This window comes from Phaethon lepturus, unplaced genomic scaffold, assembly GCF_000687285.1.
Source record: "Phaethon lepturus isolate BGI_N335 unplaced genomic scaffold, ASM68728v1 scaffold7705, whole genome shotgun sequence".
Classification (NCBI taxonomy): domain Eukaryota; kingdom Metazoa; phylum Chordata; class Aves; order Phaethontiformes; family Phaethontidae; genus Phaethon; species Phaethon lepturus.
This window is the reverse complement of record NW_010538297.1, coordinates 118,147-134,182: the sequence shown is the minus strand read 5'-3', so window position 1 is coordinate 134,182 and position 16,036 is coordinate 118,147. Positions and strand designations below refer to the sequence as shown.

General features: G+C 36.6%; 1 protein-coding gene across 1 annotated transcript in view; it reads left to right on the top strand.

Annotated features, from left to right (window-relative positions):
- ST6GALNAC3 (ST6 (alpha-N-acetyl-neuraminyl-2,3-beta-galactosyl-1,3)-N-acetylgalactosaminide alpha-2,6-sialyltransferase 3) overlaps positions 1-16,036 on the top strand; it is a 160,672-nt gene that overhangs the window by 33,073 nt on the left and 111,563 nt on the right. The window contains exon 3 of the mRNA XM_010286750.1: positions 10,081-10,275. Coding sequence (XP_010285052.1) covers positions 10,081-10,275 — 195 coding nt within the window. The remainder of the gene's footprint in view (positions 1-10,080; positions 10,276-16,036) is intronic.

Genomic DNA, 16,036 nt, shown 5'->3' with positions numbered 1-16,036 from the left:
TCAGTTAGCACACCCAGCATGAAACGAGTGTGATATGATGATAGAATGTGTATTTGGGTAGGATATATGTGTTACTGTCCTGGTACTATTCTATCGGGATAACAGATCAGTGAGATTCAGCTTTACTGGTTGGAAGAATTTCTTTTGGGAAGCTATCAATTTTTATTATTTCCTATAGATCCTATTGAGGTGCTCTGCAGAAATAATGAATCCAAAGAATTTATTGGTGTTAGCACAATGGAGATGGGCTCCTCATTGTGGCTTTTGGGTGCTATTCCACTGCAGGTATACCATTCAACTGTGTGTATTCACAAAATAGGTCTCAGAACATGGATTTTATTGTAAACATGAAATTGTATTTTGCTTCCTTTTGATGAAAACTAGCTCACATACAATTATGTTCTTAATTCCTGGAAGTGAGAGGTCAGCACAAAAGGTAAAGATTGTCCACTGTGGATTTGTCAGAACAGCCGAGGAGTCTGTTCTGCAGTGCCCCTCCAGGCCTTGCCACAAGCTCCGTGCTTTGTGGACACTTCCCCCCCCCCGCCCTTCTCTTTTTTCCTCCCCTCTATTTTCTGGTGGGGGGGGGAAGATCTCTCTCTCTCTCTCTCTCTCTCTCTCATAGAGAAGACTTGATCAATAAAGCTCATAATTAAATTGAGGCCACTGCCTTGATCAGTGCTTTTATTGAGTTTCAGTGCCCTGATTTAAGGAGCTCCCTAGTCAACTAAGGGATATGTCATCAACTTCTTGAGCAGTATATGAGCAGTCATTATATTCTGTAACTATAATGCTACATATTCTTTGCTGTCTGGAGTGTCCTGTGTGGCAACTTCTGATAACCTCTTGCTCATGTTATTCAAGGATGAATAATGAACAGAATCCTACATGTAGAAGAAATACAACTGTACTCAATGGGCAAGAAATTTTGTTTAAATTCCTGCTGGTTTGCAACATTTTCCTGTGATTGTATTAGCAGAAGCGAGTAACATGGGGTCAGACCATGTCAGTACCTGAAAGGAAAGTCTCCGTCAAAAATGTACAGGCTGTTTGCCTGTGTCAGTACAGATGCTGCATTGCTTAGAGCAGACCCTCCTACAAATGAGATTTAAAATGTGGGACTGCCTTCTATTTTTCATTTGGATCATAAAATTGTTGAGTCTGCCACTGTGAGCGTACAGTGTTTAACACAGTTGATCTGCATCCTAGATGGAAAGCTCTATGCTGTAGTGCTCTGATAGTACTATGGTTGTTACTGTATACTAGGAAAACTGCCTTGCTGAGTTCTGCATACCTTCATCCAAAACCAACCTCCTAAAAAAACTCGCCCTATAAATTAATTCAGTGTATATCCTAGAGATGGCACGTTGCTCTTGCACTGGAAAATGTACTGATCAGATAGCATGAACCCTAACGTGACTACCCCAGCAAATACCACATCCTTCATATGCCTCCATTTGCTCAAAAGTTTGCTGCCCTGAAGGGTTGTATGCCACAGAAATAGTTTAACATCTACATCTAAATCTTGGCTTTGAAGATCTCTTCAGAGGTGACACTGCCATGCTGGTCTCTAGCTTCTTTATTGACCCTTTTTTATTTTATTTTCCCCAAAGCCCCTTTTTCTAAGCTTCCAATAGAGAAAACACATAAAAGAACAAGAATTAAGCAGAGAAAGTGTGTTTTCCTCACTAAAATAAAGTGTTCCCAGCTATATGGCAGAAAATATAAAATTCCTGTTACAAAATAGGTGGTCTCAACCTACAGGTCTCTATAATTAGGTCTTGCTTTTTATCAGCTATAAATGATTATGCCTATTGAAATGTTACTCCACGTGCCAGAAGCAGACAATTGAATAATACATTTTACTTTTCTGATGACATACATGGCAACTACATATGGATGAGGTAGGCTAGAGCAGGTTTATCCAAAGAAAAGAGGGATTTTTGTGTCTGATGCAGGGAAGGGACCTTGACAAAACAATGCAGAGCCCAGTTTACTTGGTCTGTGTAAAAGTCTGTCCATGCAGGCTGCTCTTGTCTCCCACCAACCCAGGACAACATGGCTACAGCTGTGCTGGAGAGTCTCTTTGTCAAATGCAAAAAAAAAGAGAAAAAAGGAAAGAAACTGCAGAACTCAAGGAACAAAAGACCTCCTGCAGGCTGGCTGAAAAGCATCATCTCCGCTTGAGAATGGCTTCTTTCTAATTCACACTGGTCCTCCTTTTTCTTGGGAAGACCAGTTTGAAAAAAACCCTTGTCTTTCTGCTCTTTGAATTTGGACCTTTGCCTGGTGGCTGTGAAGGAGGTCTCTAACCTGATATTCAGTACTTGTATCTTGTATTTCAGAGCAGAGCCAACCATTTAGACAGACCTTGAAAGAGCCCATATGCCTCCTCACAATATATAACTAAAAAGTGTTTGCGTCACTGGAACAAGACATTAATCTGCGCTGTGTTAGGGTGCACTGACTGTCTCAGAGTGTCTAACGCAAGGCTAAAATAAATAATGACCACCTGCTTCTGTTTTCCTTTTTGTGCTTCTGACTAGCAGATGCGCTGCATACACCGTGGCAGAGAGAACATCCAGAGCAACTTTCCAAAAATGCTGACCTCCCAAAGAGCAGTATGGGATGAAGCTGGTTTGAAGGGCCGGGGTAAGAGTCCTGCCAAGTGACAGACTGGCCAAGATCTCTTTTGTCTTCCAATGTTATCTGGCCTTTAGAAGGAAACAGAGGCATGGGGCCAATTTTTGTTAGCTTCCGGTCCAGCATGGCAGCCAGGGATCTTTACAGAGGAAAATTCAGTGGAGAAAGTTTGGGCTTGTCCAGATGGTGCTAGGCAATTGCATTTCACTTGTATGAATTTCTGGTTATGCAGTTTTTTTGCTCTGTAGCATAAACTTTCCCCCACAAGTAGAACTGAGCTGCAGACAAGTGGAGTTTTCCAGCAAAAGGCATTTTCTTCACAGATGCGCAGCCTTGGAATACTGAGAATATTGTGACAACATTTTATTTACTTTCATTTCTTCTGCCCCTGGGCTGCTGTCAAATATTTAATTTTATTTGTTTGATTTTTTTTTTTTTCTTATCTAGAAGTTAGTACTTCCGGAGGTTACGTCCCTGTGTACAGTTTGCTAAACTTACAGGTATGTGATTTACATCCATTCCTCCTGCTGTGTACCAAACACATTGAAGATTTTACTGCTAGGAGCAGAAATTGAATTTGTCTCACTTTCATTTTAGAAGCCACCACATTCCCTTTCATGTGAGTTCTTGAAACAAGAAATTGAGCATTTCTGATATTTCATATCAGAATTTATATTTCATATATTTCTGATATGAATAGTTAATATCAGAAAATAACAAAGGAATGTAATAGGCTTTTAATAACTGCATCTTTTTTCATATACAGAGATCTGCAGACCAGAGGCCTGCTGGTATTTTATTGTTTTCTAAGAATCTTTCTTGACACATCTGTGGTGCTTTTTGTTGTTGCTTTTCTTCTGGTTTATGCATTTTTGAGTCTACTTCTGGTAGAAAGAATCAACTTTTTGAAAGGGATTTTTCATGAAAATGTTGGCAGCTATAGGGTGTCTGGCAGAATGCTTGTGAAAATTGCTCAGTTAGGGATTTATTATGATGTTGCCTATTATGAATCTTTATATATCTCGATAGAGGAGAGAGAGGGGTCATGTATGTGAGGTATATGTGGCAGAGTAAGAGTTAATACTTACATATGGGTGTTTTTTTCTTTGTACTTTTTCTCAGCGGGTGAAAAATAGCTACAATCAGGTGGCACTTCAATAAGTAGTAACAACCAACTGCCAGGCTGAAAGATCACAAATTCTTGTACCAGCAGTTCTGTTATAGGGAAGCGTACATCAGCTTGTGTGTGTGTCTGAAAGCTTGCCAAGCTATTGATAAGAAGAGCTGGGCAATAATCCAGAGTTAAAAAAAAAAAAAGGCACCATTTGAGAGCTGTACTGCAGAGGCTTTTTTTTCCTTTTTAATACTACTTTATCATGCAGAGATTACATTAGTATTTATATAATATGCATCTTACAGCTACTGATGAAGTTCACCCTAGTTGTGAAGGACACCAATGAATTAGTAACACCAGTTTTAGATTAAGTATTCTTAACAGACCTTACAGAGTGAAAAATCAACAACCTTATTTAAAGTGTGCTGCTTTGCCATGGACATTTTAATATGCTACATCTTTTAAGCTACTGGACAGCTTCAGTTGCAGTATAAAATGAAGCAGCAAACTGGCAGAAGGCATGCCTTGCTCAGAAGTTTAGGTTGCCTTAGTGGTACTGTGACTTTGTGGTTTGTGAAAATTGGAGCTGTGCTAATGATGTGTTTGTGCCTTGTTGGGAATAGGGGCTGTTTGCATAGGGAACCCTAGGCCAGAAGTAGACTGTATTTGAAGTAAATACAAATTCAACTTGGAGTAAGCAGGAAAGGAGTGAAAACTGAATTATATAGCAAGTTTTCAACAATGACAACAATAAAGGAGGTACAATGAGCTGAGTTCGTGAGAGTTCTTCAGCTGCCTTAGCTATAAAAAAGGCTAGAGCTCCTACAGAACATGCAAGAAGTAATGTGTCTTTTATTCATGCCTTCTCAAACATCATAAGCTGTGAACACAGTCATGATTCAGGATACATTTTTAGAAGAAACACTTTCCAGGTCATACGGAGGCTAAAAGTCATGTGTTTTCCTTCATTGTAATCTCTTCTATCTATTTTTATGTATGCTGCATTTCTTGCCTTGCTTCTCCATCACTGAACTTTATTTCTGCTCTTACATCTCAGTTTTCTGCCTGCTTACACTCCAGTTTAGCAAAGTGCTCTCTTCCGGGGGAAAAAAAATTTTCTTTAATCTTAATTTTACTGGTTTTTGAACCCAAACCAGATCTTACTTTTGCTATAACCCCTTACCTGTTTTGTTCTCTTCTCCTGAGAGAGAAACATTGACCACCATCTCCTGTGGAGCTTTTGAACATATTCAGATTAACTTTAACTTCTGGAAGAGAAGAAAGTAAATGTTCAGCTAGCGATTTTACGCAAATGTTGTTTGACACATGTCTGTTTCTAAAAGGATCTTTGCAATATAGCCTTGCTCCCTCTTTGAAAACTTCTAGGAGCCCTGCCTGAGTATCCCTCGAGCAGCCCTGTTAAAGGGAAATTCAGGACAAAAGAAATAGCTGGAAGATGTATTTTTTTCCAATACCAGTGAAATCAGTAAGGTATACTGAGCTAGTGTGCTGAAAGAATTTCATTTTATGCTCTGTTGTAACAGAAAGCAGCATTCGAAGAGGATGCTCAAGACTATAAAAGAAAATTAAATAAAACTATTTTTTACATATAGTGATCTGCAAAATGAAACAAATTCAGTAAGTGTAGCCATTATTGTTTTCAATTGGTATTATACTTGAGTGTAAAAGCTGAAACCCTGCATCAGTCCTATAATAAAAGTAGTATAATGTGCAGAGATATTAAAGAAGTGATTGAGTTATTCAGTATGCTCGTAAAGGTAGGTATTGTGAAACTAATACAATATTACTGCATATTGTGTCATCTAAAAGACTCAAAGCCCTCATTTAAGTCTTTACCTTTGATTTGTCCTTCCAAGCGTGGTGTTATCATGTATCTATGAAAGTAACAGAAAAAATGAATACTGTAAAAAATCAATTTCTGAAAAAAGGTTTATTCTCAATTACTGTTTAGGGCATGGAACTTTACTGGTTCCAAGAGTTCTTTACTACAGTATTCCATAATGTCATATACAACTTTGGCACTTAACTAACTGCTTGAATTTGTTATAATAGAAATAATAAACCTAAGAACCAACATAGTTCTAGAATAAAAGTTTAGGAGTAGCGTCTGTTGATTTCTTTGTCATCTTAGGGAAGTTGTGTTCAGTGTCAGCTTATGCATCTGTGAAATGGGTTTTTGTTAATCTCACTAGTATGGGGACTTATTACTGCTTGTAAAGTGGTTTGATAATGTTTGTTGTATAACACATTCTAAGTGGCAGGGTGTTGCTCTTGAGCTAGAAAGTAGATTAAAGATATTACGACATACCTAAGTAAAATTTACAATTTATGAAATTCTCTTATGCTGCGAATACTTCCTTTCTTCCTCCCTGCTAGATAACTGTATACAACACAAAGAAAAAGTTTGTGCCTTAGTATTCCATCAGGCATTATTGAACTATAAAAAATGGTCTTGTCATCTCCACACTTCTTAACAGATAATGGAAGAAAAATGACTAAAACTTGTTCAGACTGTCAACTTCTTGACAAATTGAGGCTAATGAATCACCCTGGCACTGGTAAATAGCCAAAAATAGAGGATATGAAGGTTATAAATAGCATTAGGGACCATGCTGCCAAATACATATATATATAAATATATATATACACGCATACACCCATAAAAGTACTGTTGTTATTGTTTTATTTCCATGAAGTTTTTCAGGAAATCCTAACCAGCATAGCAGTATGACACTCCTGTTTTCATTTCAATTCTTATTTTAACAACGTATATATAAATTGAAGCCTTAGAAGTGTGAATCATGACTACTGCTTATTGATTTTGATATACACACTAGACAGAATGAGCCTGGTGTCTGAGAAATAACTGAAACTGGAAGTGGGATTATATTATTGTGGGGATTGAGTAAAAAGAGTTGAGAAGAAACTGCTTAGTTCTAGTGTGTGCTTTCTGCCCAGTGGGATCCCCGGTATTGCACATGTACTCTGGTCTGAAGTGTGTTCACTTTTACCTTTTTTTTTTTTTTTAAACCCTGAATGAGCATGTTAGACTTAGTGTCATTAATAAATAGTAAACTTCATCAGTCTTCTGCTATAGGATACTATATTCATAAGTATGGTAATTTTCTTCTTGAAACTGTCATCTAGACTAGTCACGTGAACGAAATAAAATGTTACAAAAGCTAATATACTCTGCAAGAAACAGTTTAAAATATGTCTTATTGCTTAATTCTCACTGAATATGTATAAGAATGTTTATAACTTGAATATACATTTAAAAAAAATTATTTAAATGTTGAGAGCATCAAAATATCTACATTAAATTAGCTAGAAAAATATAAAGATTGATTTATACAGGAGATGTTTCCATGTTAGAGAAACATTTCTTTTGTTAAAAGACTATTTGCATTCATGAGAACTGAAAATTAAAAAGGAATAAGATTTGTTTCTGTGCAAACTTGCTAATTAATATTGGTTTAGCTCTCCCAAATGGTAGGATGTGTAAGTATTTAAAATGTTGATGCAGAAAATTTCTGAGACAAATTAGAGTCTGGTATTCATCCCTGTATATAGCTTCATACTTCTCTGTCGTATCCTAATCTCATGTAGTCATGGACTTTCCAATGCTAAATTTAAAGTTTTATCAGAGGGAAGATAACAAAATCCATTTATCTGCTGAAAGGGAGATTTTACAAGAAGCACTTACCGACAAATAGCACCTGTATTTTTTTTTTTTTTTCCTTGAGCAGCTAAAGGAAGGAGGAACTTAAGGGGAACAAATTATTTTTAGAGGTGCCCTTTAGAATACTCTTGGCCACTGAGCAGAGTGCCTTACTTGATGCTTAAGACAACTAAAATTATGATAAGTAGATGGTTTGTTGTTTTTTAATATTTTTACATTGAAATTTATAGAGTCACTGAAATTCCAATTTTGCAATAGTCTTTCCCTCAGAGAATGCATATTTTGGGAACTGAATCCTTAACACAAGCTTCCTTTGTATGAGTTGATAAGTAGGCTTTGTGTTTGCATATGGCTAGATTTTTTTCCCAAAACAATTATAACAGATGCCTTGATTTCTTTCTGTTTTAAAAAGTCCTTTCTCTCATTGCAGTAGTACAATGTATTTAAAGAGAAGGAATATAAAAATTGGATGGCATCCTAATAAAGACCGAGATCTAGCTATGCAGTCTGAATTCTTCTCGGGGCAGAGGCTCTTTAGCACAGCTCCTTGTGAGAAGGACACATAGCTGATTGCAACATTTTCAAGTTCAGAATGTATCTGCACAAAATAAAAGAAGTAAAAAAAACGGTGTTCAAGAAAGCAGGAAGATAGAACATGTGGAAATCAGGTAGTGGCATCACACAGGGCAGTATTGCTGCTTCCTTCTGTGGACATTTTGATTGAAGCATGTTCACGTAGTGGAATAAGACTATCAATTCCCCTTTAAATATTTGCAATATTTTAATTAATATTTGCAATAAAGAATACGACTAATCCATGCTCCTTCTCATTGCTTTGTGGTTATCGCTTGCACTGCACATCTTGGCTGCTCTTAACACTTTCAAGGCCCTGATACATAGCTAAATATTTCTGACTCCATCCGGTACAAAGAGGAGTGACACAGAAGTGCTCCCCAGCCAGTATATTGCAACTTAATGCAGATCTGTTATAATGCAGTTGATGAAAAGTGCAGTGGCTTCCATGCATTCTGAAAGCTGTGATTGCATTGTGGCTCCTGCACTGCCCTCTGAAGATTTGCTGGGTTTAATTTTACGTTGCACAGCCATTAGCTGGCTAAGATTCCTCGCTGAATCGCACTGCCACAATACTTCTCCACCGTCATCTTCCCTTTCTCCTCACAGTGACCTCATTCACAAGAACTTTTCTTCTCAGTCTTTTTTTGCTTTTATCTTATAAATTGCAGCCTCCTAACACATCAAAAAAGATAGAGCCATGCGACAGACCCCCATAATGTGCTATTTTATTAACTCTTTTGTTTGGGAATGCAGTAATATCCCTTCACATTTTTTGTAGGCTCTTTGTGATTCTTGTTGTTTTCTGTGGCCAGAAACTGAACTGAAGCATGGCATCATGTACAAAAGTGGTCTTAAATGTGTATTCTGCTGGTTTCTGTTAGTTGGTGGTATTTGTAGACAGGAATTGGGGTGGCTGGGTTCTGCCTTCCAGCATGAAGCCTTACTATAGACTTATGTAGACCCTTAGGCAAATAATTTTTCCCCCCTCTATTTTCTGTATGTATTACTATTTAGATGGATAGAATTACATTCAGTAGGTTGATTAAACTGTGGCAAATTAGGTAAAGCCAAAATGTAATTAAAGTACAGTAAAAACACCTGTAAATGATCATTGTTCCATTACATGAGGGAACATTTAAAAATAACGTTTATGATAGAGCATCATACCTAGAATCTTTACATACACCAACTAACATGCTTTCTCTTTAAGTAATTGACTGCAGTATTTAAAAAATGGGTAAAAATGACGGGAACACAATATTTCTTCTGGAATTTTTCTCCTGGAGACTGAGAAGTTACCCAGGGAAAAGTTGGTATCTTTCTGTGGGTACATTAACTAACTGGATGGGTTAGAGGTGGAAAGCAAAGGCTAATTAGATACAGGCTTCAGATCTGTTACATTATTAACAATGGAGGTCATTTTGTCGAGATAATAATGCCTCGCTTTGTGCATTCATGAACCTGGAATAAGGCAGAATGTTGTGCTGACTTCACCAACCATTTATTCTAAAATATTTAAGGTTAGAGTATGAGTTCTGTTGCATAGGAGTGATTTTAAATTAACGCACAATAAATATAATCTGTAGTGATCATCTTCACAATAACCTTTGTGTGGTATGGCTGCACATGGTATTTTCACTTTGTGTATTTGTCATGTGCCTAGAGCACAGATGATTTTGAATGGAGATTTGGTGTGGATGTTTACATAAAAATCTTCATTCCAAATACAAATAAAATGTAAAACTGGTAGATGGTTTTTGAAACTTAAGAAAAAGCAGATTTTTTTTTTTGAGCAAAAATGATTCGTTTCCAGCCAGTTCTAAAAGAAACTCTCAAAACCTCTGAAATGCAAATTTATTGAAACAAAATGATCCAGTCACCTGTATCCTTGTTCTCCTGCGGCTAGGTGACTACCATCAGAATAATTTCACATAAACCTTCCTAAAAGTGTTTTTCCTTCATCCTACAGTAGAAGATAGGTATTTTTTAATTAAAACAAATTCTTAATTTTAAGAGTTTATTTTCTTTCTTCTTTTCCTTACAGAGAAAGTCTGTTGTTGCTGTGAGTTTCATTGCAGCATTCCTCTGTCTGATCATCGTTCGTCTCACAAATGAAGTAACTTTTCCTTTGATCCTAAACTGCTTTGGACAAAGCAGTGTCAAATGGATACCATTTTCTAATGGCCAAAGGCAGCCTCTGAGAACTCATTATGGATATATAAATGTGAAAACACAAGAGGTAAGACCTGGTATCAAAAGCGCAGCAAAATGGACCAGTAGACTTCACTTTCTCTGATCCCACATAACTGCTTTTCTACCAACCTGCGCAGTGTAAAAATTAAAGCAATATTTCTGAGCAAAGTGTCTTTTAAAAAAGTGTGCTACCATTTAAATGACCAATGAATTTTTAAAATTTCTGTCATGTCTGCAGTGGAGAGAGCAGTAAGCTGTCCCCAAAATCATGCTTGGTTGCAGTGAAAACTGATATTTATACAAGCAATGTAATTTTTCAGACTAATTTCAAGCCTTCAGTCCCTTTAACTCAAAAGGAAATTTTCTTGTGTGTGTTTGTATTAAAGTCCTAAAAGTGTGTAATTTTGCATGGGATTTGCAAGGAAGGAGTAGTTTATTTGTGTTTGTGCATGGAAAAGGAAAAGGGAATGATTTGTGAAATGAGAATGTGTAAGCATAGAAAAGTTATAGAACTACAGGTTTACTGCATTTTTCTGAAATGATTACATTAACACTTGGTAGCTATTTGAAAGCCAGGTATAGATTTCTAGTCTGTATTTTGAAATGCTTTGGCCTGTATTGGCTTTGCAAAATACTTGCTATGTGATAAAAAAAACTTGTGTGATAAAATTATATTTTACAAGGACTCCTGCTTTAAACTGTCTCAGCTGACAAAATGCCTAATGACATTGTTGGGTTTTGGTGGTAGTGGTGCTTTTTCCCCACTCTTCCACTCTCCCTTTCTCTGTGTACTATTTATAACAGACACAAACTTGCAAAATAAGCTAACATTAAAAAAATAAACTCTTTCTAAAGGCTGTTTCTGATCAGCTTATAGCACTGTCAGTTATGAGAAATACTATCAGACTTACACTTACTGCTACTTAATTTCTTTATAAAATTGAAATTATTATGTTTATGAATGAAATTCATTCATGTAATAGCTTTTATAGAGAATGAAAGTACTTTGCCACTTCATGGTATTCAGTCCTGCAAGTGTATTGGACAGGTTAGTTACTATTTTACCTTTAGAGTGTTAAATATGAAAATCAGAATGAGAGGGTGATAGTTTTTTAGGAGGCAGCCTCTTTTAAACTTCTATATCTTCTAATTGTTGTCCATGTAAGATGCAACACTGAGTATGTTGGAGGCCAAAGTACGTTATCTACTGAGCAGAAAAAGGACAAACACTTGAAAGGAAATCTGTGTGAATCCTAGCCCCAGTGAAATGAATGGGAACTGCTGTTGCGTTTGGAAGGGCTAAGGTTCCACCCAGCATATCTTAAACACAGAAGGACCAGGAACCCGCTAAAAATGAGAGGGTAGTGTGTTCTGCATGTCCCTGGGTTATTGCCATCGTGGCAGGCGTGGAATCTGAATGAGGTAGAGCTGCCACGGTCACTTGATCACTATCAGTCTGAACTGATAACTGGAGAGGAAAGGAGCGTGCTAATCCATTTTTATTCACCATTGCCTTTGTCAGAAGTTGGATGTAGCTTGTGGAAGCCTTAATACATTCTTAAATTTGATAACACGCTTGGAAGTTCTAAAAGTAAATGGAAAGGAATGTCCTGAAAGTTGGTGACCGGTATCGATTAGTAAGCCATTTGTCGCAATTTAGCTTAGGTAATGAAGGACTCCTTAAATGTAGTAATTTTAATTGTTTTCCCCCTTGTATTTGCAGATTACATTAATATTTGCTAATTAAAATGATAATGAAGGAACTGAACATGTCTTGCTAATTGTGAATGCACTGTCTTCTGACTTAATTATTCCCTGTGTGAGGGAAGTTTTATTGTGCTGCTCATGCGAAAACCTTTTACACAGCTCATGTTCCTAACTCACACTCATAGCTTTCTCAGACTACAATTTTTATAACACAGATTGCTTTATAAGATATGCACTTGTATACTATTTGTATTAAAACGGCCAGCAATTCTCAGTTGTTCATAGAGATTAAACCCACAGATCTCTCATTTCTGTAAGCACCAAAGACACTGAATTTCTGCTAATTTTGTAGAATTGAGATATTCTTTTCCAGTTTTTTAAGCTCATATGGTATGTAAGGTAAGAAGAAGGTCCAGTCTGTGAGTGGAGCCAATGCCCTAAACAAATGTGGCCAAGGTTTTTGCAAAATGGAACACGTGCCACCTCATCAATGGGCAAGGACCAAAAGACGAGGAAACTATGTTATAATGAATTATCAGAAAATTATGTGTTGGAAGGGAAGATAGGAGAGAAGGCTTTTAAACACATGAATTTTGGCTTTCTTTTTTGTTGGGAGAATATATGCATACCTGTTGCGTATCAAACTGTGTTCATAGTCTTCCAGGGTGTCCTTTGAAGCCTGTCAGCCCACTGGGTCTTACATGTCTTCTGCTATCCGATAGTACTCCCTCCTCTTCCTCAGCCACTTCCAACATCCTTCTTCTTCTTCACCTTTTTTCTCTGTTCTCCTTTACCTGTCCCTCTCAGGCTCCAGTTTGAGGCCGGGCTGCACACAGCATGCCAGGGCTTTCTAATTCCAATTTCTCACTGTACTTAAATAGTACCTATACAACGTCAACAAAACAGAGTAATTAGAGTAATTTACCACCAACCCAGTCAGTCATACGACATGACAGGGAAGCTAGAAAATCTAGATGAACTACCACGCTACCTTTCCTGTCTCTCCCTCACATACTTACTTTCTGAGGAAAAAGGGAAAAAAACCCCAAGACTTTAATCCATAGGAAAAAAAGTTGAAGTTAGGAGGAGCTGATTTCTTTTGGGCTAAGGCTGAGTAGGATGAGACTTGAAAAACTTATGAGATGATGGAAAATCAATTACTTGGTGGTTAAGGCTGAAGTGATCAATGATTTGTATTAAAGAAGATCAGGAAATACAGTGATATTAACATCTGTGTTTATCTCAAGGAAAAAACAGTGGCATGTATGTTATTAGGTATGATCAGAATAAAGCAGTAAAGACATATTTCAAGGGTATTTGACTTGACAGTATAATACTATGGAATTTTTATTATTAAAACATCTAAAAAAAAAGATTACTATAACTAGAGTGTATGGGAGTATTTAATATTAAATTCAGAGAGAGACATAACTTAATCCCTAATTAAGGCTGTACATAATACAGGGTTGTTGCTATGGTTTCCTTGATTTGTAGCTATAGCAACAGCTTTGGAAAAACTGACTTTATGTACAGTAAACATAGTATATTTGAAATAGAAATATATGTGAAGTGTTGTACTATACTGGCCCATTATGTCTAGACACATTTTAGTTGGACTTTTGAGACATTTCTGAAATAGATGATTCTTCACCTAGAAAATTTGCATCTCGTGCCCGCCTGCCCGCCCTCCCCTCAAGAGACGAGGATCCCTTAGTAGTTCTCCACAATGTGATCTCATTTCCTCTTTCAATGTCCACATCTGAGGGGACTCCCTGAGTTTTGTAAGAGGCTATGGCTGCCTGTTGTACAATATTGTGCTCTTGCTCAAGTACATGAATTTTGACCTTTCAATGAAAAGGAGGTGTATGGGCAAGATGACCTTTCTGTGCCTTATTTCCTCTACTTTGTACCTGTGGGTTTTTGGTGATAGGCCCCATTAAATCCATCTTTAATCTTAAATATCACGCAGATCATGTTTTAGTTACTTTTATCCCATTCCTGGTATTTTTTCATAGAAAATGTTACTTTGATACAACTCCATAGTGGTTACTTAATTGAAACCTATTGTCATTTGAGTAACCTTCACTCCCCACCCCAAGCTCATGTAATGATTCTTCTTGTGTATCATAAATGGGCAAGCAGATAAAAAGAAGCAGGTATACAAAATATAACCTTCCTCCTTCTTTCGTACCACTCCTACTCTACAAATAGTGTGGCAAAATTAATGAACATCATGTATTTAAATTGCAGCATTATGACATCAATTTAAAACCCATTAACAGTTTGAAACTTTATGCTGAGCAAGTCTAATAGTGTTCTTGGATATTTGATTGTGCTTCCTGAAAGGTGAATATTGAATAGATTTTTACTCTACCGTCAGTATTAAAATAATATAGCTTTTTCTTACATATGTAAAATCTGAAATATAGCTGCAATAACACTTGAAACATAATTATAAGAAGTATATTCAAGTACTATACAAAGATTAAAACTGTTCTTGGAAAAGGGTAAGTTCTGAGATGACCTAAAATCCCTACATTAAACTGTAACTGTGAGATCTAATGGCTTCATCTAAAATGAATTCTGAGGGAGAGAAGAGACTTTTTGTCGTGAACATTGAAGAATCTCCTAGAATAGTGATGAGCACTAGATAAAAGAAACATGCATTGTAGCATTTAAGATTTTTAAAAAAAATCCTATTGTAACTGGAAAACCCATCAATACTGTGTTGATATTGAAGCAATAAATTTGGATCATATTATCACGTACTGTTTCCCATAACCTGTACAAACTAGTATACAAACATGAATTACTTGCCAGTTGTGGCACACACAGCCACATATATGTGTGAACATACAGCCTGAGTCTAGTTTATTTTTTTTTAATTTTTGCCAGAAGTTCTGTGGTGTAACTTAACTGAAATGAGTGGAGGTTTCCACAAATGAAGTATCTCAGATATGAATAAAAATAGGAAAAGGCTACAGTCCCTATACATTTTTTTTGTGCAGTCTTCTCTCTCTTTCTTTTTTTTTAACAGAATAAAGTAATTGTATTAAAAGACAAGAGCACCTGAAGTATAGAGGAAAACTAACACAGCATGCAGAAATACAGGCTATGTGATATGCTGTCTGGCCATAAGATAAAGCACATACCATTTCAACAATAGCAAAAGCATAGTTGTCAAACATGTTAGGAGTAATCATAGGAAGGACCTGTACCAGTCATGAGAGACCATGTTCTTATAAAACGTGAAAAACTACATTTAAAAATGCACAAAGCAAGCAAAGAATGTGATGGATGTTTTAATAATAGTTTCTTTCCAGATATGGGAAGTTAGAAAAATTAAGAGCAGACTGAAATTTTTATAGAAAATACTAAAAATAAGTAAAGCTAATGATCAACCTGGGAAGGTTTTTTTGTCTCTGTTAGTGATGGATGTAGAATGACACTTACTATGAAGAGAAACTTGGAGAATAGCACTGGGCTTCCTGTCAAAACAGAAGGTACCAGGCTGTGAACTTGCATGGTGCTTCTGCTAACTCCAGAGATGTTTGTTTCATGCTCTTGCTGGGAAGAACTGGGTCCTAGAGAGACTAAAAAGCTACATCAACCAGAACTCACTGTGACAGCAAGTTGCTTTAGTATTTAATTTCTGACACATTCATGACTTCCATCCTGTCTTTTCCTTTGGGATCTTATTCATTGTTACAGCTTAAGAATTCATAGGATATTTTGTTAAGAAAAGGTCATCTGTTTCATAGTCATCACTTATATCCCTTCTAAGACACAATTTTATATCAGTTACTCAGTTATATCATTTCAACCTTAGAAATCATGTAATAATAATTTACTAATGGAAGTAAAACTAAATATGCCATATATTTTTCTGGATATTTTCCTGCTTCTGCTATATAAATTTTCAGGAACAACTTTTCTTGGAAACTACAGAAAGGTTGGCTACATAACATTTTTAATGACAATCATATTGGTGGTTACACTTCTGAGAGAGATGTGTATGGTGGGTTATTGGTTCCTGTTTCCTCACGCTTCTGCATTTGCTACTGTACCAGAGCTCCCATTCCTGACTCTGGCAGCCATAA